This window comes from Bos grunniens, chromosome 2, assembly GCF_055505025.1.
Source record: "Bos grunniens cultivar Pamir isolate PY7600 chromosome 2, Bosgru_T2T1.0, whole genome shotgun sequence".
NCBI classification, from domain to species: Eukaryota; Metazoa; Chordata; class Mammalia; order Artiodactyla; family Bovidae; genus Bos; species Bos grunniens.
Genome location: NC_141166.1, coordinates 10,774,402 through 10,800,648, shown reverse-complemented (window position 1 = coordinate 10,800,648; position 26,247 = coordinate 10,774,402). Strand labels below are relative to the sequence as shown.

At 50.9% G+C, this 26,247-nt stretch overlaps 1 protein-coding gene across 3 annotated transcripts; it reads right to left on the bottom strand.

Moving 5' to 3' along the window:
* Window positions 1-3,663: 3,663 nt before the first annotated feature.
* TRNP1 (TMF1 regulated nuclear protein 1) lies at window positions 3,664-10,493 on the bottom strand. Of its 3 annotated transcripts, none has more exons than XM_086330373.1 (3): window positions 9,400-10,493; window positions 8,756-8,916; window positions 3,664-4,389 (listed from the first exon to the last, which is right to left on the bottom strand). In XM_086330373.1, exon 1 carries the CDS (start codon window positions 10,491-10,493, stop codon window positions 9,573-9,575), a length of 921 nt encoding a protein of 306 aa, XP_086186499.1. In that variant the 3' UTR covers window positions 3,664-4,389; window positions 8,756-8,916; window positions 9,400-9,572. The 3 variants fall into 3 exon arrangements, with proteins under 3 accessions (XP_086186499.1, XP_086186488.1, XP_086186479.1); XM_086330362.1 differs by lacking the exon at window positions 8,756-8,916 and adding an exon at window positions 4,475-4,625; XM_086330353.1 differs by lacking the exon at window positions 8,756-8,916.
* Between the last annotated feature and the right edge of the window lie 15,754 nt (window positions 10,494-26,247).

Genomic DNA, 26,247 nt, shown 5'->3' with positions numbered 1-26,247 from the left:
GCTTAGCACCATGCTTTCTCCTGGGAGAAGGACCTTCCATGGCTGTGGGGTCTGTGGCTGCCTCTCGCCCAGCCTGAGTCTGGCTTGTATTGTGGGAGGGGACTTTGGGGGACGGGGTCTGAGTCCTGGCCGGTGGTTAGGGAATGCCCCTCCTTCCCCCAGCTTGGCAGTTGTGCTACAAGCCTCTGTCTACACATGTGATTTGCCCCTGCACATCATTTCAGCAAATCTCTTGCTAAAAAGGAGATGTTTCAGTGTTTCCTACCTAGAGTCCTGATGACCCTGGAACTGGCTTATACTCCAATGCTCAGGGCTGCTTGACTCCATCTCTGCTCAACCTTCCCCAACTCCGCCCCCCCCCCCCCCGGCCCCAGGAAGCAGGTGAACAAGCAGGGGGAGTCTGGACTGGAGACCCTCCCTCTAGATGTGGCAGCTGGGACTAGGTTGGGGGGGGCCTTCTGGCACCTCCAAAGCCAGAGCCCAGGTTTGGCCTCCCCACTGGGAGTTGTTGTTCAGTCGCTAAGTCATGTCCGACTCTTTGCAACCTCATTGCAGCACGCCAGGCTTCCCAGTCCTCCACTATCTCCCAGAGTTTGCCAAACTCATGTCTGCTGAGTCAATGATGCCATCCCACCATCTCATCCTCTGTCGTCCCCTTCTCCTTCTGCCCTCAATCTTTCCCATAATCAGGGTCTTTCCCAATAGGTCAGCTCTTGGCATCAAGTAGCCAAAAGACTAGCTTCAGCATCAGTCCTTCCAATGAATATTCAGGGCTGATTTCCTTTAGGATTGACTGGTTTGATCTCCTTGCTGTCTCCTCCCTCTCGCATCCCTGAGTGCTGGTGGGGGGATGCCTTGCTCTAAGCAAGTCCCCTAGAGGGGCAAGGACTCTCGTTTCCAAACCCAGCTGGGACCATGCCTGGCTGCCTGGGAGTGCCAGCCGCCAGCCACAAGCTCTTAGGGAGGTGTTCCCTCAGGGCATCAGCCAGTCACAGGCCTGGACGCTGCCTACTGTTTACCCAGCCTCTTTGATCCAGGGAGTGCAATGTCCTTAACATATTCAGGCTCATTAGTGGCCTCTGAAGTGCTGGCTTTTATGGTTCCAGTCAGAGTGGAGAAAACAAGGCTGCGGAGGAGGCCCCAGGCCACCTGGTTGAGTCCAGCCGTCTCACCTGCTCGGTGCGTCCCTGCTGGGCTCAGAATGGCTAGAAGGACGAGTGGAAAGGCTGTCTGCTTGGTGACTAAAAGCAGCCTCCCACCCTACCCTGGCTGTGCCCACTCAACTAGGGTCCTAGGATGGGGGGCACTAAGTTTGTCCCAGCTCCTGCTTTGGGGTGTGAGGGGGAAGCTCACAGTGTAAGCACAGAGGCCTAGCTTCTTGGAGTGGGGAGTGGGATTCACCTGCCTGTGCTTGTTTCAGAGGGGAGGAGCCAGAAATCCATGGCACACGCGTGTGTGTACTGGATTCAGCCCACGTGCGCTGGCTACCCCTCCAGGGGGTGGAAACACAACAGTAAACAAAGACCAACATCCCTACCCTTGTGAAAATCACACTCGAATGGGAAAGAGAAAATAAACTAAATTATATAGTCTTAGAAGGTCAGCGACGCCTAAGAATATACATAGCTGGGTAAGGGATTGGAAGTGCTGAGGTGTGCAACTTTAAAAAGGGTGTGCCTCCTTGAAAGGGCAACAATCTGATTGAACAAAGACAATGGGGAGCAAACCATGCGGATGTCTGGGGAAAGAGCCTTCCGGGTGGAGGGGACTCATCACATGCTCCTGGCAGGTGTGTCTGGGGAAGGGCACGTGTGCCTGAGGCTGCCCGGCTCACCCTGCACAGGTCTGTGTGCTGCCCAAGAGAAGTGGAAGACGGAAGTTTCCTGCTAACAGCTACCACTTCTGGAGAGCTCTCCCCCAGACTGGGCGCCAGGCTGAGGTCTCCCCAATCACAGCATCCCAGTGCACCCCGGCAACAACTCCACGAGAGAAGGACAAGTATTTCCATTTTACAGACAAGAAAACTGACGCCAGAGAGGCTTGTGGGCCATTGCTGTTAACCCCTGCACTATCCTGCCCTTACACTCTGGTTTCACCTGGTTGGGCATGACAGTATGTCTCCTATACATACATGTGACATGGCACATTTGGCATGTGACAGATAAAAAAGCTTGCATTACTGTGACTTGGCCATTTTACGACGATGGCAGAGTGTAGCAGTTGTGCCCACCTGTACATTTTCTTGATGGAACTGTGACACCTTATACGGCTTGTGGTGGCAGTGTCAGAGGCCTGTATGACAGCGGGCGTGCCTGTTGGGTGTGTTTGGAGGAGGTGTAGTGTTTCCGGGTGTGAGAAAAACACTGACTCAGTGGCTGGCATTGTTCTCTGATGGACAATCCCTGTAGCCATCTAAGATGCCAGGACAGGAAAGAATCAAGAACTAGGAGCCAGAAAGGGGGAAGACTGAGGGAGGAAAAGACCCATACCCCTTCTCCTCTTCAAGCAACAGTCCATTTCCCCCCAAGACCTGCAGTGGGTAGGAGAGCCCCAGAGCGGGAACTGCCTTGTTGCGAAATTTGGGGATTGAAAGATAGGCCCCCAGGAAGCTGCTGGACGTGTTGGCCCTTCCAGTCCCACTCTCTGCCCTCCTTCATGCTCTGTGATCCTGGGAGGCTGACCTCTATGAACTGTGCATCAATGGCTCCCTTGTTCTCTGCCTCTCTGTTGGGTTCAGCCAATGAGAGTCCCCAGCAGGAGGTACCAGAGGGAGGAGGAGAATGGGGTGTTTATTTCCCTGCTCCCTTCCCAACTTCCCTTCGCGGTGGTTGCCTACATCGCTCAACCAGAGGCCACTGCTCCTGTCAGGGTCCCTCTCCACACAGCTGCACTCTCCAATTCCCAAAGCCCTTGCCTCCCCTCTCCCCTCTTTACCCCTTCAGGCCCAGGAGTCGTGAAGGCTTCTCTCTGTTGCTAGCCCCACAGATAGCTGTGGTACCTTGTTAGTTTCTTAAGCCCAGCCCACAGCTTTGGAAATAGTCTCTTTTAAAAAAATTTTTTTTAATTTTTTAAAAATTTATTTATTTGGCTGATCTGGGTCTTAGTTGCAGCTCCCAGGACCTTCGATCTTCATTGCAGCAGGATCTTTAGTTCCCAACTCTTAGTTGCAGCATGTGGGATCTAGTTCCCCCACCAGGGATAGAACCTGGGTCCCCGGCATTGGGTACTCAGAGTCTTAGCCACAGGACCACCATGGAAGTCCAAGAAATAGTCCCTTTTTAAATCTCTCCCCAGTTTGAGTGTGCCCTGTCTCTGCTGGGACCCCGCCTGACAGGTGCACCCATCCACCAGCACGGTCACACGCAGTTCCCCACGGATCACCATGCTGCCATGTCATCACACTCACATCCCTTTGTCCCATGAGGGCATCCCATCCCCGAGCTTCTGCATCACATCCTTCATTCAGGAAGCTTCCTGGAGAGGTTCAGCTTGGAGCCAAGTCAAGGGAGCAGTCAGTCTGCAAATCCATCAACAGGCCCAGACTGCCAAACGAAACTAAACGGAAACTGCTCAAAGAACTGCCAACTTAAAGAGCCCTGCCAGACACACGCAAAGGCAAGGTGGTGCAGGCACTCACAGAGTAGACCTCAAGACCACACGGGCTGATCTCACATCACTGAGGTTTATTCTTCCTGAATGCACACAACAGGCAACTGACTCCATATGCATTCCTTTTGTGGAATTCTACAAGTTCAGGGTGAGGTGTGAGTCCATCTGGCCCCCTTCCGTCTACCATCAAGATATTTGAATCAAGTGCTCCCTTTTTTCATTTAAAACTTAATATTTTTATGTGGTCAACCCCTCTTCCCGAGAAAGAGGTGTCTCCCCTGGGAGCCAGCAGCCCATTATCTTTCTGAGGGGCCGCAGGCAGGCACCCACACAGGACAAGGATGGTGGGCAAAGAAAACTGAGGGACTGTTCAGAGCAACATTTTCCCTCAAACAGCCCTCCTGCCACTGTTTGACTGAGCAGCAACGGCACCTACCAAAATGGGGACCCCAGCTGCGCTGAGACTTGTTTTTTAAAGAGAAATCCTTTTCTCAGTGGAAAGGTTTGCTGCTCTGTTAATCTGATTGCATCTCAAAGGACTTGTAACATCCCCAGTTGTACCATGTAAGCCAGAGTCAAATGCGGGAACATATAAATTCCTAGTAGAGGCAACTTCCCTAGAACCCAGCCCCTTGCCACTGTCAAGTGAGGGGCTCCTTTGAGGTGAGGAGGGTGCTCCGCTTGTGCAGGGCTGATTAGAGAAGTCTTCCTGAAGGAGGTGAAAGGAGCAGAATCCAGAAGTCAGATCCTGAGTTGAGGCTCGGGAGGAGCTGGGAGGAGCTGGAAAGAATAATTTCAAGAGCTTTCATTACCTCTCTCTCTCTCACACAGCCACCCAGCCCCACCCAAACCCTTCAGCATTTACCTCCTTAAGAGAGGCCATTGTGGAGAGAAGGCGCAAGGGCAATATTTTGGAAAAGGGCTCCACTGGCTCCCGCCCTGGAAGGGGTGGGGGCTCCTGGGGTGAGCTCCCTTGGGCCTCTGTCCTTGGCTGGGATCCCCACTGGTCTGAGCAGCTGGAATGGAATGTTCCTGGGATAAAACGCCTGCCCCTCCTCCACATCTCCCCTTATGGAGTTCCTCGGGGAAGGCACTGGGGGGAGAAGGGGGACTGTTCTGGGATGCCTGATATGGCGATGCTCTGGACAAGCAAAGGCCCACACTACCCAGGGGCTCTGTCCTGGCAGCCTCTCCTAGGCCAGGTAGGCTGGCTCCACTGAGCATTTACAGACCTTCTCTGTGTGCTAGTGACCTCTCACTTAATACTTGGAAATCATCTCCTTCCTAACTCCCCATAAAACACACACACACAAGAAACGGGCTCAGAGAAGGGAAGTCATTTGCCCAAGTTCTCCCAGCTGAGAAGCTGAGCTCCAGGCTAGGACTAAATCCCACGTCTTTCTTGTTCTAAGTATCAGGACACTTTCTGCCCCACCAGGGAGCCAGTCAGCCTCCTCCTCTACCATCCCAGGCTCTTCACTCTCCAATCATGCCAGCCCAGGTGCACAGGGGAGGAGGAAGCCCTCCAAGGCAAACCCAGGCCCTAAGCATCCCTGACCTGCCCTTGCTGACTCAGCCTGACTCATACCCCAGAGCACAACCAAGCTAGGCAGCCAACCTTTGGAGGGTGTGGCCAGACCTTGGAGGGGTGGCACCTTTTTTGCCACCAATGTCTGATCACATCCCTCCTCAGAACCAAGGACTAGGGTTTCCTGTACCCAGACTCAAAGAGCAAGTGCTCAGAAACCCATGTGGAGCCCTCCATATCTTGAAAAACAGAAAGCCACATAGCCTAATGTTGAAGGTGTCCCCCACTTAGGTGTTCCATGTGATTGGGCCAGTCACTCACTCTCCCTGACCCTCAGTTTCCTCATCTGTGGAAATGGGAATAACTCCTACTTTGTTGGCAGAGTAGCTGGGAGGATTGAAACAGCTAATGGGTGTAAAGCGCTTAGCACAGTACTTGGCATAGATGTGGTGGTTAATATATTATTCCACAACAAAGGATTCCCTTCCCCTATCACTCCTAGCCAGGGTGTGGTCAAGATCTAATGCAGGAATAAATAGGCTGGGGATGTCCCAGCTTTCCCAAATACCTCCTCCCAAGCTGAATGTAAAGGCGGGAGGAGATAAAGGTTCTCCTCCTTCAGTTCGGAGAAGACTGGGACCCCAAGTTTTTCTGGAGGGACCTGGCTGTCAGGGTAAGGGAGCCTTCTAGAGACTACCCACTGCAGGCTTGGAGCACCTTAGCTGCGAATTGTCGCTTCAACCTAATCTCTGGGAAGCCACCTTGATCCCCAGGTGGCAGCGGCAGAGATGGAGTGTTCTGATCAATTATCAGTCTAACACATCTGGGAGGAGTAAAGTACTCTGGGCTTTTACTCAGACGGTACCGCCAACAGGTGCAACCTCTCTCTCCAGGAAAGTCCCTCCTGATGGACCTGCCCTCTGAGGTCAGAGGCCCGCCCTTTCTCTAAGTGACCGCCAGGACTCTCACGTTCTTGCCAGACCCTTAAAGCTCAACGCCTGAGATGCCGGGGCAAAAGGAGTAGGGGCTGGCTGGGTTCGGGGATATGGACAGAGGGAACCTGCTCCAGGCCACACCCCCACGCTCAGGGAAGCAGCCCACACTGCCCTCTGGTGGCGCCGCCCGGGGGTGCCACACTTGCCCAGGGCCAGCCAAGAGAGCGACAGGACTCATCCAGAGGGGCTGCTGCTGCTGCTGCTAAGTCGATTCAGTCGTGTCCGACTCTGTGAGACCCCATAGACGGCAGTCCACCAGGCTCCCCTGTCCCTGGGATTCTCCAGGCAAGAATACTGGAGTGGGATGCCATTTCCTTCTCCAATGCATGAAAGTGAAAAGTGAAACTGAAGTCGCTCAGTCGTGTCCGACCCTCAGCGACCCCATGGACTGCAGCAGCAGAGAGGGGCAGGTTCCCCTAAATCCCTAAACTGGTCTTCCTGCCCCTCCCTTCGCCTTGCTGACATCCCAGCTTCACTAGTGGCCATCAGTGTCCTCGGTGCACAGATCCCTCAGGATCGCCTGTCCTTAGTCCAGTCCCCAGGGCTAGATGGCTGGGCCATCTAGAAAGTGTTTAGGAAGTCATGGGGCGGGGTGGGGGCTACAATATATAACCAGGGGCCAGAGTTAGTTGTGGGGCTTCCCTGGTGGCTCAGCTGGTAAAGAATCTGCCTGCAATGTGGGAAACCTGGGTTCTATCCCTGGGTTGGGAAGATCCCCTGGAAAACGGAATGGCTATCCACTCTAGTATTCTGGCCTAGAGAATTCCATGGACTGTGTAGTCACGGGATCACAAAGAGTCGGACACAACTGAGAGATTTTCACTCACTTCATAGTCAGTTGTGAAGGCCTGAAGACAGCCCTCCTCCAACAACGCCAGGGCAGGCTGTCTAGAGGAGGGCTGGGAGACACAAGCGCTTGAAAGCAGAGACCTTCTGATCCAGTGCTGCTTCTTGAGCGCCCTTGAGCGCCTGGACTGAGCAGAGATCAATGTTTGCTGATTGCGGAGAAAATGGAACCTTGTAGAAGGATCCTGGGTGGGCCAGGCAAGGGTGGGAAGATGACTTGTATTGTATTTGTTGGCTGAGGAGTAGTGGACAGAGCACTGAACCAAGAGCTGGGGTTTAAGTCAGTGAGCACTGTGAGCCCTGGCTGAGGCCCTTAATGAGAAGCTTGGGACATCTGGAAGTGGAGGGAGGGGACAGAGCTGCCTGTGAGCCTGGGACCAATCTCCATTCCTACATATACCACTTACTCCAGCAAGAGCTATCTCTAATTCCCTATTCGCCCTACTCCCCTCTTCCAAACCAAGGCAAAGCTGATTACCAATAAATCCCAGAGAAAGGCAAAATTGTGGTGTCACAGAGCACTTTAAACCATTAGCTAAAAGCTTCTCTGAACCAAGAGTCCCTCCCATGCAAACAGTCCTGGCTACAGCCCAGCACTGCAGCCTGAAGCGCCTCACTGTCACCTCCAGGGAGTCCTTGTCCTCTCTCTCTAGACCCAAAGTGACCCAAGTGGCTTTGGAAGGTCCTTTCCCTCGGGAGACCAGAGGATGCCAGGGCTCCTCACTGCTCTCTCAGTCCCCAAGCTCTCAGAGTCTCTGAGACCTCCTCCTGGACTTCCCCTCCCCAGCTAAGAATGGGTTCAGGAAGGCCTGGCTGTGAGCTGAGAAACCAGGAAAAAAAGTTTGGTACCTGGGAAGAGGAAGAGCTAGCTGGAGAAGGGATAGGTGAGGGCCCCCGGGGCTCTGGCTTTCAGAGCAGTGCGCCTGACCCCAAGGACTCTAGGATGAAACCAGATTCCCGTGACTCTTAGCTGCCTCGTTCTATCCCCTTCTTCCCTGCAAGCTCTGACATGAGGAGCGATAGCTATGTTCAGAGAGGGACTGAGGAAACCAGCCCATATCGGGGATGGAGTTGTTCTAGGTCAAGGGTCCCCAATCTCTGGGATCTAATGACTGATGATCTGCTGTGGAGCTGCCATAATAATAGTAGAAATAAAGTGTACAATACATGTGATGCGCTTAAATCATCCCCAAACCATCCCCCCACCCACCCATCCAGCCCCAGTCAGTAGAAAAATTGTCTTCCCAGAAACTGATCCCTAGAACTAAAAATGTTGGAGACTGCTATTCCAGGTCACACGGCAGACAAGCTGACACCAGTTCTACCTAGCCCCTGCCCCTGGCCAGGAGAGATACGGCAAGAAGGACACACATACACCCTGGGACCTAGATCTGTCCCTAGCTGGCAGGTGACCTTGCCACTCTGTAAAATAAGGACTTCAGATCAGCTCCTGGGCGCCAGCAGCAAAAGCAGTGCCTGTTTCTAGGTGTGACATAAAAGAATAAGACATTCTTCCATGATTTATGGGAGAAGACAGACCTCTGCCCTGTGTTAACCTCCCAACAAACCTTCCAGGAGGTGAAGATACCTAGTTCACAGACCAACAAGTGAGACTGCAGTCAGCTCAGCTGGTGGGCAGCAAAGCATCAGCCAGGCCATTCACGGCTGAGTAGAGCAGGGGAGCGGGCCTGAAGGGCATGTGGAAGGAAAGTGGATCTCATTTCAGGTCTGGCCCTTTAAGGCCCCACTTTCTAGAATCTAGAAGCCGATGACATACCTGCTCCCCTGGGGCCCGTTACAGGATGTCACCTGGCTCCATCCCTGGCAGAGCCATCTTAGCGACAGGTTGGGAGCTCCTAGGAGAACCTGCAAACCTTCAGGCAGTCACCAAACACCCCTGGTCGTCTGAGTCAGCTCTCAGCGAAGCTGCATGAGGGCCTGAGGAAAGACCCGTCCCCCAGAAGTGGAAGGGCCTAAGCATAGTATGATGGGAGCAAATCCTTAACCTCTCTGCGATTCCATCTCCCCAAATGGGAAATAGGGCCTTAGGAGACAACTCAAAGCAACATCGCTGTGCCAGCTGCCACCCCATCCTGGGGCGTCATTATTCTGCCCTGAGAAAGGCGTGCCACAGTCGCAGCCCCAAGGGACCCAGGAAAGGCAACGCTGGAGGAGGTGAGAGTGGGGTTGTTTCAACCAGTAAAAGTTTGCTGGCAAACCCGTCCTGGCATCTGAGCGGCCTCAATCTGTCCAACTCTATAATGGGGACTTAGTGCCACTACCTCATTCCCCAGGAGTTCTGGGAGAGGCGGCAGCAGAAAATGGACAGCTTTATTTAACGACCCAGCGAACTCCAGAAGCTCTAGGGAAGGGAGGCCTCCCCGCCCCGCCCCTCGGATGCGCCAGCCGCTAAGACCGCACCTCGGTTTCTCCTTCTTTACTGGGCCCCCGGCCCCCCGACTGTCTCTTCCTGTGGTCGGCCAATCTGTCCATCCGCGTCGGTGACGTCGTTCTACCCAGCCGGCGTCCGCAGTCCATCGGTCGCCACCCAGGCGGTGGTCTCTCGGGGCGGCCAGGGGTCCCGGCGCCGGAGGTCAGCGCTGGGGTGAGGCGGGGCCGCGGGGCGGGCTCCGGCGGAAGGGCGACTCCGGCTCGGGGCCGTGGCCCCGCCGCAGGCGCCCGGCGCCCCAGGGCACGCAGCCGCCCAGACCCAGCGCCGAGGCGAGCAGCGCGGGCGGGCGGGCGCGGCGGCCGCGGCGCGAGCCCTTCTTGAGGCGCGGCCCGTGCGCCGCCAAGTAGAGCTCGGCCTGCGCCACGCCGCCGCCCAGGCGGCCCAGGCTCTCGGCGCGGTGCGCCAGGCGCAGCTCGGCCGCCAGGAAGACGCGGTGCAGCTGCAGCACGCGGCTCTCCAGCTCTGACACCAGGCGCCGGCGGCCCTCCACCTCCAGCAGTCGCCGCCGCGCTTCGGCCAGCTCCAGCGCGCGGACGCCCGCAGCCGCCGCCGCCGCACCCGAGCCGCCGCCCGCGCCCCCTGCCGGCCCGGGGCCCCCCGCGCCCCCGCTAGCGCCCTGGCGCCAGCGCTGCAGCTCTAGCCCCTCAGCGGAGCCCGCCGACTCCTGGGCCGCTTCGGGCTGCGATGAGGCTTGAGCCCGGGTCGGGGTCAAGGTCGGACTTGGGGATGGGGGCTGAGGGCACGACAGGGGCTCCCGGGGCGGCGGCGGCGGCGGGGATCCCGGTTCCGCCGACCCTTCCTGGGCCCCCGGGCCGCAGGCGCTGATGCGGCAGCCCGGCATCCCCCGCCCCCAATCCCCGGCGGCCCTCAGCTGTAGGTCCGTGGGTCTGGCCGGCTGTTCCCCCCACGCGGGGGAGGATGGACGCAGCAAATCAAGGTGAGATGCAGCCGCAGCCCCCACACTGGCGCTGGGAAAGCCACGCGCGCGTCTTATAGAGCAGGGGGCGGAGCGAAGGGCAGCACAGCCAATCAGAGACGTGCATGCCCTGAACCCGCTTCCCATGCCCCGCCCTGTCAGGACACTGCCCGAACCCTTCTGGTCCCCTGGTCCTTCGACCCACCGGCATCCAGTGCCCATCCACCTCCTCCACATTTGGGGTGAAAAAGGGGCCGCATCGTTTCCGGTCTGACCCCTGAGTCATAAGCTTTGGTAGCTGGGGCTTAGAAATCACGGACCCCGGGCCACACCTGCGGAAGGGTTTTGCCTGAAGCCACACTATGTGACAGTTGAAAGCTTCAAATAGAACTCAGGAGGCTTGTTTCCTGGCACAGTACCGAACGCTGCCGCGCCGCTGAATCGGCTCTACCTGGCCTCCCGGGCCGGAAACTTCACCAGGACACCCTTCTCCAATCTCCCGGCGGCCATGGAGAAATTAAGGCAGAGGGGCAACTGGCCCCTCCTGGTGGGGATCTGGCAGGACTGACTACTCACCAGGCAGGCCCTGCACTTGCAGAGCAAACCTCAGCACTTGCTGCTGCGCTTGGCGCAGCTTTCGCAAACCTTAGTGCCCGCCCGCCCCCTTCCCCCCAGAGGAGCCCACCTTTAGTGGGCAAAATTCTTTTCAAGCCCGTCTGTTCCTGTCTGCTCCTCCCGGTAGGTGTCCCCACACTTTTCACAGAGAGGAGGAAACAGGCCCAGAAGGTGTAGTGGAGCCTTGCCCGTGGTCCATGGTTCATTCTGGACCAGTGAATGGGACCAGCTCATGCCCTTGGGAAGCTCAGATAACCTGGGCTCACTGTCACTGAGGGGACTTTGCTTAACTGGGACTTTAGTCATACTGGCAAAATGATAGAACTGAGCTCTAGTTATTTTTTCCACAGCCGCAGTGGATCCTGCCATACCCCCTCCAAGCATTGACCAGACACCATGGCACTGCCATCCACTGGAAAGTGCCGTCAGAAATGAAAAGGCTCTGTGTTAAGTGGTGGCAGGGGCTGGAGGGCTGGAAACCAGCTGAGACCGATTGGGAAGAACTGCAGCAGACACTGGGCTCATAGGACCGGTTGGGCAGGGGGTGGGGGGTGGGGGGTGGATGGGGGGAACTTGCCGAAAGGGTGGTCAGTGTGACTACCGCCTCAGCCTGAAGAGGAGGCTGAAGGGGACGCTGCGCTGGCTTGATATGGAGAAGGAGGAGGGGGTTGGGGGCGCACCCCCTCCACACACAGCACCCCGCCCCACCCCCGCACCGTCGTGTTCTCTAAGTGCTTTTAAGTGCCTTTGACTGAGTGACGGGAACTCGTGGGCGTGGGCGAGACAGCTTGGCTCCCAAGAAGCAGCTCCGCAGGGGCTGGGAGAGGAAGGAGAGGTCCATGAGGGGGCTGCCAAGCTCAGTGAACGGGAAGGGAGGAAGACTCAGAAGGGCATGAGGGGAAGAGTGTTCAGTGACCAGGAGTAGTGGAGGCTCGGAGGAGGGCGATGGGAGGGACTCACTGAATGTGATGGACTCCGTGAGGGGAGAGGGGTTTAGGGGCCGCATTGGTGCTAGAGGCTCACAGAGGAAGAAGGAGAAGGGAAGTTCAGTGGGGAGGATGGGGCTTGGGGAGTCAGAGGAGCTCAGTGGGATGACGGAATGCCTTGCTGCTTGGTGTCATCCCTTTGAATGGTCTCCTTTGTGTCATCAAACCTGTGTCCTTCTCTGTGCAGAAGACCCCTCCCCCATCACTGTGGGGAGATCTACAGGTGATCATCAAGCAGATCACTGCTCCCCACTTCTGGGGGATGAATCAAGGGGGGAAAGATTAGGACTTCCACCTTCCACCATCAGCTAGATCCAGAGAACCAGTCAGATCTGAGTTCGAATTCCACACACACTGCCCATCTGGGTGACTCTGGGCAAGTTGTTTCTCTGAATTCAGCCTACATTTATCGAATAGATGAACATTCTCATCTTTCCACAGCATCCCTAAGGGAGGGGCATCAGCATCCTTTGTTCTTGGGAAACTGAAGCCCAGAGAACTGAAGATAATTGCACAAGGTCACACCACAGATCAGTGACAAGACAAAGATTCAAACACAGATCTGACCCACCCAGAAGGCATAGCTCAGCTCCCTGCTGTTCTCTGATATGTCCCCTGTTCCTACCCTTTATGGCATTTCCCACTAGTTTTATATATATATATGTGTATATATACATATATTTATATATATATGTGTATATGTATTTGTTTATTGTTTAGTTACTTAATAATCTCTTCCCAGACTGGTTTTGCTTTTCATGAGATTCCTTAAAGTAGGGTGCCTGTCTCCATAAGGTCACTCACATAGTGTTGGTTTGAATTGAAAAATAATACAAAGGTATTCAGAGCTAGTCAAGAACAGAGAGGTCCTCTTCTTCATTCATTTGTTCATTCACCCTTTATTTCACTCACTTGACAAATCTGATCATTACCTTCTCTGTTGAGCTGGCTGCTGGTGGTAAAGCAGTGATCAGATGGGGCGCTGCCCTCAGAGAGCACACAGCCCAGGGGGGACACAGGTGACTGCAGTTCAGTGACTTATCTCCTGGGATAGGAGAAACAGAGTGGCAGAGGGAACACAGAGCCAACACTGAGTCCAGCTAGATGGAGAGGGAGTCAGGGAGAGTTCCCCATAGAAGATGATATTTACACAGAGATCTGAAGGATGAATCAAAGTGCAAGATGCACAGAGGGGGATGGGGGGACAAGAAGGGAGAAGGATTCAGGATGGGGACACCACATGTACAGGACCAGAGGTGAGACACCTTTGGCATCTGCCAGCTTCCTTAACTGCCCTGAGCTCCATGCTCCCAGGAGTGGGCAAGGGCCACAGCCAACCATCTCTTAGGGCACAGCCAGCCCAGCTAACACAACATTTGGAATTAGAAAATACATTTTTAAACTATAATGATTATTCTTTTTTTCTTGATCTTGTCAAAGTTGTACATTCTCTTTGCAGGAAATAGAGAAAATACTAAAATATATTTTTTAAAAAGGATAGAGAGGAAAGGCATCTGGAATTGGGGAGACCTGAATTTGAATTGAAGCTTAGTTCTTTCCAAGCTGCATAACCCTGAGAGAGGTGCTTTTTCTGTGAACTTCAGGGTCTGAGGAATGGAACCATTAATACCTATGGCACAAAGACATACAAAGATCAAGGATTCCTCCAAGGTTTCACAGCTAGTCATGTCTGTCTGTGGTCTGAGTCAGAGACCTTGAAAGAGAAGAGGCAGCCTGGCGGCGGGGTAGGGGAGTGGAACCTGGTTTCAGAGTCTTATCCATTATATACACACCCCTTTCAGGACAGCAGCTGCGGACACAGAACCTTCCAGAGGGAATGGTGAGTGCAGATGTGGCCCAAAGCAGGATCCCCTCTGTCAGCTGAGACAGGGGTGGGGTAGGAAGTCAAGGCTTGAAAAGTCGACTTCCATCCCGGCTAGAAGATTCAAGGCCTCGGCTAAGAGATCCAACACCTCCATTTCAGTCTCTTCCTGGCAACCTGGCCTGGCACCCTCTAGGATGTGATATCAGTTTAATAATTTAGCAGATGCAGATAAAGATAGCAGCTCTGAAAATAACCCAGCTAGGCCTCAGCCTCCATCTCCTCTTTCCTCAACAGACTCCCCTGCCCTCCCCACAAGGTCTCTGGTCTCCCTGCACACCTATCAGTGCCCCTGTCTGCCAGTGGGCTCCTTGTTCAACGATCTCTTCCTTTTTCTAACTTCCTCCTCCTTCTCACCTCATAGTAAGAGCTTTTGTATTAATTAGGGCTTAAAGGAATCTTGTGCTAGAAGTCAGAAGATTTGGGTTTAATTCATTATGTGGACCTGTGTTGAGCAAGTCCCTTCTCCTCACTAAGCCTCTGTTCCCACATTTGTTAAATGAGACCCCTGGATTCCTAAAGGTGGCATGAACCACATGTTTGGGTAGAGGGAGGGCAGTGGCTTGGATGGGGACTAGATACCTTCCCCAGGAAGGTAGAGGCGCAGTGTCAACCATCTCAGTCACGCTCCATCCAGAGACCTCATGGGTTTTCTTTTTTTTTTTTTTTTTTTTCCCTCTTGTGGTGAAAATTTTGCCCTGGATCTTATTCCTAGAATAAAAAGCTGTGACTTGTGTTCACAATGGATGTAGCAGGTTTCATGTGCTTTTAGGGCTCCAACACGTTTCTGACAAGTAGCGATTTTACTTCCCTGTGGGATGTTGGAAAGAGCAATGCCCCTTCCCCCTGGAAGCTTTGCTCAAATCACCCCACCTTTATGGGTCTCTGTTTTCACAGCTCTAAAGTGGCCAGGTGGGACTTCCCTAGCGGTCCAGTGGTTTAGACTTTGGCTTTCAGTGCAGGGTGTGGCTTTAGTCCCTGTAGGGGAGCTAAGATTCCACATGCCTGGCAGCCAAAAACCCACAACATAAAACAGAAGCAATATTGTAGCAAATTCAGTAAAGACTTTAAAAATGGTCCACTTCAAAAAATCTTAAAAAAGAAAAAAGATGGCCAAGTGTTGAAGGGTAAGAAGGACAAGGTTAGAGTCTATGCTTTCTAGAGTGTAAGTTCCAAAAGGGATGAGTTGGAATCTGCCTTCCTGCATTCATTCAGCAATGTAATTAAGCATATGCCGTGTACCAGCCACTGTGCAAACTGCTGGGAGTACAGCAGTGAATAAGAAAAACACAATTCCTGTTCCCACAAAAGCTTACATTTCAGAAACCAAAATAATTAAATCCCAAGAAATGTACCATGAAGGAACAATAAAATACCTGTCAATATTTATTGAATGCTGTGCCTATCTTTTGAGGTACTACTATTAACACACTCCCATTTTACAGATAAGGAATCCAAAGGACAGATTGGTCAAGTAACTTGGTCAAAGTCACATGGTACAGGACTGGAAAAGCTAGGATTCAACACCCAGGCAATCTGCCTCCAGAGCCTATTTTCAACCGTGAGGTCACAGTGCTTCCCTGGAAGTCATGAACAAGGACTAATCTGGTGACATGATAGAAAGGGGAGGCAGGGATGGCTTAAGAGGTGACATTTAAGCTGAGACCTGAAAGAAGAGCAGGAGTCAGTTATGTGGAATTGGGGAGAGAGACTTCCCAGTAGAAAAAATAGTATGTGCAAAGGTCCTGAGACAGAAAGATCAGGGTATTCAGTGCGTACTAAGCCAGCAGGAAAACGGGGAGAACTAAGGTCAGAGGAGCTGGGTCTGGGGGTCAGGGTGAGGATTTGGGGTTTTACCTTAAGGGTAGGGGAAGCTTTTGAAAGGTTTAAGTGGGGATCTGATTTTGCTGTTAGCTGTGTAGGGGATAAACTGAAAGGCAGCAAGAGGAGGATGGGGGAGGCAGATTGGGTGATTACTGCAGTAATCCAGCTGAGAGAGGATGGAGGCCAGGCCCCGAGTAATGGCAAGAGGTGGGGGGAGGGACGGATTTGGATTTTATTTGGAGATGAACTGAGAGGACTTGTGGATGGATTAGTGTGGGGGTGAGGGAATGCTCTCTGGTTTTGTGGATAGAGCTGCAGAATGAATTGTGGTGCCCTTGACTGAGATGGGAAAGACCAGGGGCGGAACAGGTTTAATAAAGAAATCAAGGTTAAGAGGTTTTTTGGTATTTTGATTTTTTTACCCCCCACATGATAATTGCTTCACTACAAAAATAAGGATTGAAATGTCTATAGTAATGGTCCATGTAGCTTCCCATTTTTTTAGTCTAACTAAGGTTTCCCAGCGGGGCTCAGTGGTAAAGAATCCCCCTGCCAATGCAGGAAACACAGAGACGAAGCTTCGATCCCTGGGTTGGGAAGATCTTCCAGAGAAGAAAATGGCAACCCACTCCAGTATTCTTGCCTGGAAAATTCCATGGACAGAGGAGCCCAACAGGCTAGAGTCCATAGGGTCTGACAGGACTGAGTGACCGGGGACCCGTGCACAAGAAACAGTATACCTCGCAAGGGGTATACATTCAGTTCAAAGGTGAAACCATTTTTTAAAATAACTGACATTAGCACAGCAGCATTCAGATGTTATGCTTTGAGTTACTGTGCGCTAGAAAATGAAAGTCTGACTTGTAAAATCACGCTCTCTGCATCCATCTAACACAGAAAGGCAAAACTCAGTTTAAAAAAGAAGTAACACAGAATGGAAAAAGCATATTTTACTAGATAGTAAAGCTCTACACACATAAGGAATAAGTAAACCTTTGGAAACAAGCTTGCTGTGGACACCTATTTTGGAAACTGTCTTCTGTTTTTCTTCTTTCCTCTCAATACTCACAGAATACTTCTGACACTTCTGGTCACCAAATGTGTGCATGCATTTTCCCATGCCAACCAATTCTTCTACACTAGCTGGGTGTCCTGTGATTCAGTGTAATTTGATTCTGACACTAATGCAGATCCCACAGGTAAAGGACCTATTCCCACAAGACTGCCCTTTGCTTCAGACACCAGTCACAAGTAGCAGATCCCCAAGTTACGGCAACTTTGTCTGTCCAGTTCAGTTCAGTTCAGTCGCTTAGTCGTGTCTGACTCTTTGTGACCCCATGAACCACAGCATGCCAGGCCTCCCTGTCCATCACCAACTCCCGGAGTCCACCCAAACCCATGTCCATCTAGTCAGTGATGCCATCCAACCATCTCATCCTCTGTCGTCCCCTTCTCCTCCTGCCCCCAATCCCTCCCAGCATCAGGGTCTTTTCAAATGAGTCAGCTCTTCGCATCAGATGGTGAAAGTACTGGAGTTTCAGCTTCAGCCTCAGTCCTTCCAATGAATATTCAGGACTGAATTGCTTTAGGATGGACTGGTTGGATCTCCTTGCAGTCCAAGGGACTCTCAAGAGTCTTCTCCAACACCACAGTTCAAAAGCATCAATTCTTCTGTACTCAGCTTTCTTTATAGTCCAACTCTCACATCCATACATGACCACAGGAAAAACCATAGCCTTGACTAGATAGACCTTTGTTGGCAAAGCAATGTCTCTGCTTTTTAATATGCTATCTAGGTTGGTCATAACTTTCCTTCCAAGGAGTAAGTGTCTTTTAATTTCATGGCTGCAGTCACCATCTGCAGTGATTTTGGAGCCCAGAAAAATAAAGTCAGCCACTGTTTCCCCATCTATTTGCCATGAAATGATGGGACCGGATGCCATGATCTTAGTTTTCTGAATATTGAGCTTTAAGCCAACTTTTGCACTCTCCTCTTTCACTTTCATCAAGAGGCTCTTTAGTTCTTCTTTGCTTTCTGCCATAAGGGTGGTGTCATCTGCATATCTGAGGTTATTGATATTTCTCCCAGCAATCTTGATTCCAGCTTGTGCTTCGTCCAGCCCAGTGTTTCTGATGATGTACTCTGCATATAAGTTAAATAAGCAAGGTGACAATATACAGCCTTGACGTACTCCTTTTCCTATTTGGAACCAGTCTGTTGTTCCATGTCCAGCTCTAACTGTTGCTTCCTGACCTGCATACAGGTTTCTCAACTCACCTAGAAATCAGAGGTTCCCACAATCCCCCCTGAAAGAAAGAAAGAAAGAAAGTGAAGTCGCTCAGTCATGTCCGACTCTTTGCTACCCCATGGAGTATAGCCCACCAGGCTCCTCTGTCCATGTGATTTCTCAGGCAAGAATACTGGAGTGGGCTGCCATTTCCTTCTCCAGGGGATCTTCCCAACTCAGGGATCAAACCCAGCTCTCCCGCATTGCAGGCAAATGCTTTCACCTCTGAGACCTAGGATTCAATAATTTGCTAGAACAGCTAGAAAATTCAGAGCAACACACTTACCAGTTTATTATATAATAAATGATACAGTTGAACAGCCACCTGAAGAGATGCAAGGAGTGTGATCTGGGAAGGTCCTGAGCACAGGAGTTTCTGTCCCACTGAGTTGGGGTGCACCACCCGCCAGTGTTGGGTATGTTCACCAACCTAGAAGCTCTCCAAACTCTGTACTTTGGGGAATTTTTATGAAGTCTTCATCACTTGAACATGATCAACTCAATCTCCAACTCTTCTCGCCTTCCCCAAGGATGGGGTAGGGGCGGGGGCTGAAAGTTCCAAACTTCTAATCATGGCTTGGTCTTTCTGGTGTCCAGCTCTCACTCTGAAGCTATTCAGGTGCCCACCAAGAGTCACCTCGTTAGAACAAAAGATGCTCCTATGACCCAGAAATTTCCAAGGGTTTTAGGAACTCTGTGTCAGGAACTGGGGGCATCTATATAACCCATTATTTCACAACACCCATGTTGGATATCCATGATAAGTAGGCAAGTGTACAGAGGCTTCTGGAAGTCAGCACTGGAGAGTCACAGCTGGAGACTTAAATCTGGGGAGTCATCCATAGATGGTACTTAAAGCCATGGGACAGGATGAATGGCCTTGGGAGAAGGTGTTAATGGAGAAGTGGACATAAGTCAGAGACACCATGCTTAGAAGTGGTGATGATGGACAGGGACCAGACAAGGAGCCTGAGCAGGGACAGCTGTCAGTAAAGGAGGGAAACAGAAAAGTGAGCTGAGCAGTAAGTTGAAATTAAGGAAGCAAGTATGGCAAACGCAGACGGTTCTTCTGTGTAAGCTTTGTTTTGAAAAGCAGAGAAATGTGGAGTGGTAGCTGGCAAGAAAGTGGGGTCGAATGTGTGTAGTTGCTAAGTCACGTCTGATTCTTTGTGACCCCATGGACTGCAGCCTGGCAGGCTCCCCTGTCCTTGGGATTCTCCAGGCAAGAATACTGAAGTGGGTTGCCATTTTCTCCTCCAGGTGGGGTGGAATAGGGATTCTGTAAGATGGGAGCTGCTAGGAGCACCTTTGTATGCTGATGGGGTTGATCTAGTAGAAGGGAAAATAAGGCTGCCTGGCATTATCAACTTCATGTGGGAGATTCCTTTTTTTTTTTTTGGCCACCCTGTGCAGCTTGTGGAATCTTTGTTCCCCAACCAGGATCAAACCCAAGTCCTCTGCAGTGAAAGTGTGGAGTCTTAACCATTGGACCACCAGGGAGTTTCCCTTGTAGGAATTCTTTTTTCTTTTTGTAGGAGATTCTTGAAACAGCAAGAAAAAATGAGCTGTCCATCAAGTTCATTCCTACCACAAGCCTTTATTAAGTACTTACTGTGTAGCAGACACTTCCAAGTGCTAGAAATATAGCAGTGATCAAGACAAGCAAGAACCCTGCCTTCTGAGCACTTTCAGTCCAAAGGAAAAGAGGACAGCCATAAAGAATCAAAACAATTAAGATCATTTCAGATTGTGTTACATGTTTTGAAGAAAGAAAACAGCGTGATGTGATAGGGAGTACCTTAGATAGATAACTCTAGGATGACGGGTAGGTAGCTGTGGGTTTTGCCTTCCCACCATTCATTTCCTACTTTTAATAACAATGCCTTTATATTTCGGGGGAAACCACTGCTGCTACAAGCTCAGTGCATGTTTCTTGTGGGGCTGAGCCCAGCCCATCTCCACGAATGGGCTTACGATCCTGGGCTGGCTAAGGAAACTCGATACTAGGAAGTTTCCCGGAACTACGCAGAAAGAGAAACTTTCTTTGCCCAGGAATTGTTGACTAAGCAGATTATAAACCTGGAACTGAAGGCAGTCATCTTGCCACTACAAAGGAAGTGCGTGCCTACTGCCTGGCAGGAGAGCCCAGAAACAGGGACCTAGTGAGTATGGAAGTCACGTGAATCAGCTGATTCCAGTCGCATCTAAAGGTACCCTTGGACTTTTCTGTTAAGTGAGCAAACACATTCTCCTGTGTTTCTTAAGCTATTCTGGGCTATTTTGAACTTATAATTGAACAAATCCTGATTGATGAAGAAAGCAAAGGAGCAAAGGAGCCAGGCTTAGAAGTGCTGTGCTGTGCTGTGCTTAGTTGCTCAGTCATGTCTGACTCTTCGAGGCACCATGGACTGTAGCCTGCCAGGTTCCTCTGTCCATGGGGATTCTTCAGGCAAGAATGATGGCGTGGGTTGCCAGTTCCTTCTCCACGGGGTCTTCCAGACCCAGGGATTGAACCCGGGTCTCCCACATTGCAGGCAGATTCTTCACCATCTGAGCCACCGGAGCTAGGTATAAAGCACCATTAGCCTGATAAAGTGCCCCCTCCTGGAGGAGAGAGTATCTACATATATTTGGAATTTTGAATGGCACCCCACTCCAGTACTCTTACTTGGAAAATCCCCTCCTCCCATGGACAGAGGAGCCTGTTAGGCTGCAATCCATGGGGTCGCTAAGAGTCGGACACGACTGAGCGACTTCATTTTGACTTTTCACTTGCATGCATTGGAGAAGGAAATGGCAACCCACTCCAGTGTTCTTGCCTGGAGAATCCCAGGGACGGGGGAGCCTGGTGGGCTGCCCTCTATGGGGTCGCACAGAGTTGGACACGACTGAAGTGACTTAGCATAGCGTAGCAAGGAAAATGTCTGCTCTCCCTATTTATTCAGTCATCTCTGATTTTTTTTTTTTTTTTTTGCTTCATTGAGATATAACTAACATACATGTGTAAATTTAAAGAGTAAAGAATAAATCAACTCTCTATATAAAATAAATTAAAACATTTTTGTGGACCCTTAAAAGTATTGAGACCCCCTAGGTACTGTGCTTCTTGTGGCCAGTGGATAAATCAGCCCAAATGATTACCATTAAAGGAATGACTGTGGAAAATTCTTCAAGAGATGGGAATACCAGACCACCTGACCTGCCTCCTGAGAAATCTGTATGCAGGTCAAGAAGCAACAGTTAGAAGCAAACATGGAACAACAGACTGGTTCCAAATTGGGAAAGGAGATCATCAAGGCTGTATATTATCACCCTGCTTATTTAATTTATATGCAGAGTACATCATGAGAAATGCTGGGCTGGAGGAAGCACAAGCTGGAATCAAGATTGCTGGGAGAAATATCAATAACCTCAGATATGCAGATGACACCACCCTTATGGCAGAAAGTGAAGAGGAACTGAAGAGCCTCTTGATGAAAGTGAAAGAGGAGTATGAAAAAGCTGGCTTAAAACTCAACATTCAGAATACTAAAATCAAGTCATCCGGTCCCATCACTTCATGGCAAATAGATGGAGAAACAAAATGGAAACAGTGAGAGAGTTTATTTTTTGGGGGCTCCAAAATCACTGCAGATGGTGATTGCAGCCATGAAATTAAAAGATGCTTACTCCTTGGAAAAAAAGCTATGACCAACCTAGACAGCATATTAAAAAACAGAGCATTACTTTGCTGACTAGTCAAAACTATGGTTTTTCCAGTAGTCATGTATGCATATGAGAGTTGGACTATAAAGAAAGCTGAGCACAGAAGAATTGATGCTTTTGAACTGTGGTGTTGGAGAAGACTCTTGAGAGTCCCTTGGACTGCAAGGAGATCAAACCAGTCAGTCCTAAAGGAAATCAGTCCTGAATATTCATTGGAAGGACTGATGCTGAAGCTGAAACTCCAATACTTTGGCCATCTGATGCAAAGAACTGACTCATTGTAAAATACTCTGATGCTGGGCAAGGTTGAAGGCAGGAGGAGAAGGGGACGACAGAGGATGAAATGGTTGGATGGCATAACGGACTCAATGGACATGAGTTTGAGCAAGCTCCAGGAGACAGTGAAGGACAGGGAAGCCTGGCATGCTGCAGTCCATGGGGTCGCAAAGAGTCAGACATAACTGAATGACTGAACTGAAAGGAACGATTAACACTATTTTCAGAATATTTTTCTCTGGAAGGATGAGGAAAAGGGAGGCCATGGAGGAGGATCATACAGAGGGATACAGAGGGCTTCAAAAGTACTAAAATGTCCCATTAAACTAGTAGTGACTATCTTCATTTTTACTCTGTTAACAATACATATATTTTTATATGTATGTATATGTGCATGGATATACACAATATATTTTTCTATACGTATAAGATATTTCACAGTAAAAATTTTACAACAAAAAATGTAAGGACAAGGACTTCCCTGGCGGTCCAGTGGCCAAGACTCCATGCTCCCAATGCAGGGGGCCTGGGTTCAACCCTTGGTCAGTGAACTAGATACCACATGCCACGACTAAAGACCCCAAGTGTCACAACTGAGACCCCGCACACCCAAATAAGCAAATAAATAATTTTAAAACAATGTAAGGACCAGGTCATGCGGGGAGGGAGGGGGAGTCCGTCTTAAAGATCAGGGCAGGGCCTGGCCCACCACAGCACACAGGAATTTGCTCTGAATCATTTAACGACCATCTGGTTCTGGATCAGGTCCCTCCTGCTCACTCACACTGAAGCTCCGGCTCTGGCTGCCTGTTTGCCACCGCCCCCCACCATCACAGGCATGGGTGGTGGAGGTTCTGGGGATCCTCCTCCAGGCTCCAGAAGGATGCAGGGTTGGCCCCAGCTGCTCAGATGTAGGATGCTAAGGAACAAGGACTCTGCTAAGGGATGGATTCCCAGATCCAGAGGGATACAAGGGTCTGGCTCTAGGACAGAAAACCAGCCAGATCTTCTAGGGACCACAGTAAGAGGCTCTTTCCCAACCTCTTAGACAAGGGGTGAGGTTGTCAGTTCAGGCTTCCTGATCCCAGGGAAAGGATAGATCTAGGCCCTGGGTTCAAGGGGACGAGTGCATTCAGCAGACTGGACCCCACACTGAATGTGCCCTAGAGGACCAAAGATTCTATGTGCCCAGCATGGCTGGCACTGAATGGCACAGTCCCTGACCTGATAGGGTCATGCTGGTCAGGTGACCAGGGAGGCCTGGTGACCAGACTGAAGGACCTTGTTCACGTCTGATTCTGTAATGCCTCTGGGCCTTGGCCCAACCCTAAGTGCTGTTCTGGGTTGAGAGAGTCCAGCAATAATGGAAACTGGATTTCCCACCAGCTAGATGGCGGGAGAGCTCTGAGTGGGTTTTTAAAAAACAGCCTGTGTCTTCCCTGCCTGTCTGTGTACACCCATATTCATACCCACACCTGCTTCTGCCTTTTTTGCTCACTTCTGTCTCTTTCTGACTCTCCCTGGGTCTGTCTCTATCTCCCTTTCCAGGTCTTTCTCTGATTTTGCCTTCCCCTTCCCCAGCCTCCCACCTACTACAGAGAGCTCTGGTTCCAAGAAAAGAAGCTTTTGCTGTGAATGCATCAGATGCCAGGACCTCCCCTTCCCACTCCCTCCATCATTTCCATGCCCCCTTCCTGCTGTATCTGAGACCTGAACTCAGCAGCCACCCCCACCCCCACCACCACCCCCAGACAAGCCGGACGGGAAGAAGAATAGGGCTCCAGCTGGACTGGATCGGCTTGGATGTAGGGCTGCCTTTCCCTTTGGAGGGGAGGCCAGAGCTCAGATGGCTCATGAATTATTGAGCTCCTGTGCTGGCGGCTCTACTTGGCAGAGCGCTGGGACTCTCGCCACCAGTCTTGAAGAGTAGGACAAACTCAAGGTCATTCAGGCTGAGCTGGGCCAGGCTCTGAGCTCCCAGCCTCCTTCCTATCCCCTCACCTGAGCCCCCAGGACTAAACCTGGCAACTCTCCCCACCCTTACTCACTTTATAGGGAACCCAGCCCAGCCCTAGGATTGCCCTGGTGGCTCAGACCATAAAGAGACTGCCTGCAATGCAGCAGACCTGAGTTCAATCCTTGGGTCGGGAAGATGCCCTAGAGAAGGAAATAGAAACCCACTTGCCTGGGAAATCCCATGGATCATGGAGCCTGGCTGGGCCACAAGTCCATGGGCTCGCCAAGAGTCAGACACGACTTAGCGATTAAACAACAACAACCCAGCCCTAGTCAGAAGTACCCCATGCTCTCTCCCCTGGCCCTGACCTCTGACATTCACACAATTCAGTCAGTTCAGCTCAGTTGTGTCCAACTCTTTGCGACTCCCTGGACTACAGCACTCCAGGCTTCCCCGTCCATCACCAACTCCCGGAGCTTGCTCAAACTCATGTCCATTGAGTCGGTGATGCCATCCAACCATCTCATCCTCTGTTGTCCCCACAATTACCCTCCATCTTTCATCCCTTAGACTGGGGGCCCCTGAGAGTAGGACTCCACAGGAAGGGCCTGAGGGCCAGATGGCTCAGACTAGGGGCTCCAAGTCTGGATCTGGCCGACCCCCATCCGCGTCACCACCTCCCTTAATGTCTCTTCACAAGGCTCTGCCTTCCTTAGGGGAGGTGATACAGACCCAGGATCCAGGGAGGGGCGCTCCATCCACAGCAGCTCTCAGGCCAGCCCCACTGTTCCTATGATTTCAGCAAGAACTGAAGAGGGTGGAAGGAAGCCCAGGATGTGATGAGCTGGATCTGGCTTGAACAATCTACCCACCCTGACTTTCAGTTTGCTCATCCATAAAATGGGAAGAATAATTTCTGCAGCTGGTCTTCCCAGCACCTGCTGGTGGAGCCGCTTTCATCTCTGCACTGTCAGGGCTGGAAGGCAGCTACAAGGCCCTGGCTGGGGCCCTGTCTGACCTCTACCTGCTCCAGCTCCACCCTCTTGTCTATTTACTCCCAAGTACTCCTCCCCTGGGGCCCCCGGAAGGCCCTGGACAACTTTCCACTGCAGTACTAAGCTGCCATCTCGCACACTGGGTTGGAACCTGTCGGTACGGTCTGTCTTCCTCAAGCCCTTTGGGTCCCCCAAAGTCACACATAGAGTCTTCTTCCTCTCTGTGTTCTGCAGCAGTCAGGCCAGGCACAGGCACAGAGGAAGGGCTCAGAGATGCTGCCAAATGAGGGAATGGCCTGGAGACTTCCCAGGACCTCTGCCTTGATTACTGCCTCCTACCCTCCCGCACCATACTTGCCGGGGACTTTGAGTGTTCACTGCTGCCAGTTCTCCCGAGCCCACCACCCTCCTCAGTGGCTCACTTGGAAAATCCAGGGGCAGGACACTGTATCACCACCCCAGCACTTCCAGCAAACCCTGCTCTCTGCCTTCTACCCTTGAATTTCACCCACATCCTTAGACCACAGACCCAGCAGTTTGTGCTAAACTGTTACGTGGGCAGCCTTCAGTAAAGCAGGCCTCCAGACATCCATTGCCCTGTGCGTCTCTTCCGTGCTGATTCTGGCCTTGGCTATATGACTTGCTCTCTCCAGTGGGATGTCAAGAAGTGTGAAGCAAGCAAAGGTTCAATGAGCACTTGCACAGCGGGCCCCGTCCTCTTGGAAGTCCGCTGCTTCGCTGTGAAGGTCAGCTAGACTTCTTTTTTTAGTCTTTTTTTTTTTCTCTAATTTTATGAAAGAATTTTATTCCAAAGTGGCTCTAGTAGTGCTGGAGACATTGATGTAGAGTTTGAATATTGTTTCAGGTAAAGTGAAAGTGGATAAAAGTAATATTTCTAGCTAATATATTTTTAGATGATAGGATTTTAAATGTGTCAGTTAAAATAAACATTAATGAACTTATTTATGAAACAGAAACAGACTCATGGACATAAAAAACAAGCCAGGTGATTACCAGAGGGGAAAAAAATCAGATAAACAAGGTCCTACCATATATATAGCACAGGGTACTATATTCAATATTTTGAAGTAAATTATAATGGAAAAGAAAAAATGCAAAGAATATTAAGAATAGATATTTTACTATTTTATGTATTTTGAAAGGATTTTAGATTCAGAATTATAGGGGAGATTTTTTTTTTCCTTAAGGAGAACCACTTTATACTGAGTAGTAAACAAAACTTTATTTATGACATAGTAAACAAAATTTCCATCAACTTCTTCAATTAGTCCAAAGAACAAAACCTCTGACTTAATCAGAATTTACATTTAACCTTAAATATTCTAAAATCCATCCGTGTCAACTTTGGAATT

Coding starts and splice junctions, on each gene's coding strand:
- TRNP1 (XM_086330373.1), bottom strand. CDS start 10,493: ATGGGAAGCGGGTTCAGGGCATGCACGTCTCTGATTGGCTGTGCTGCC.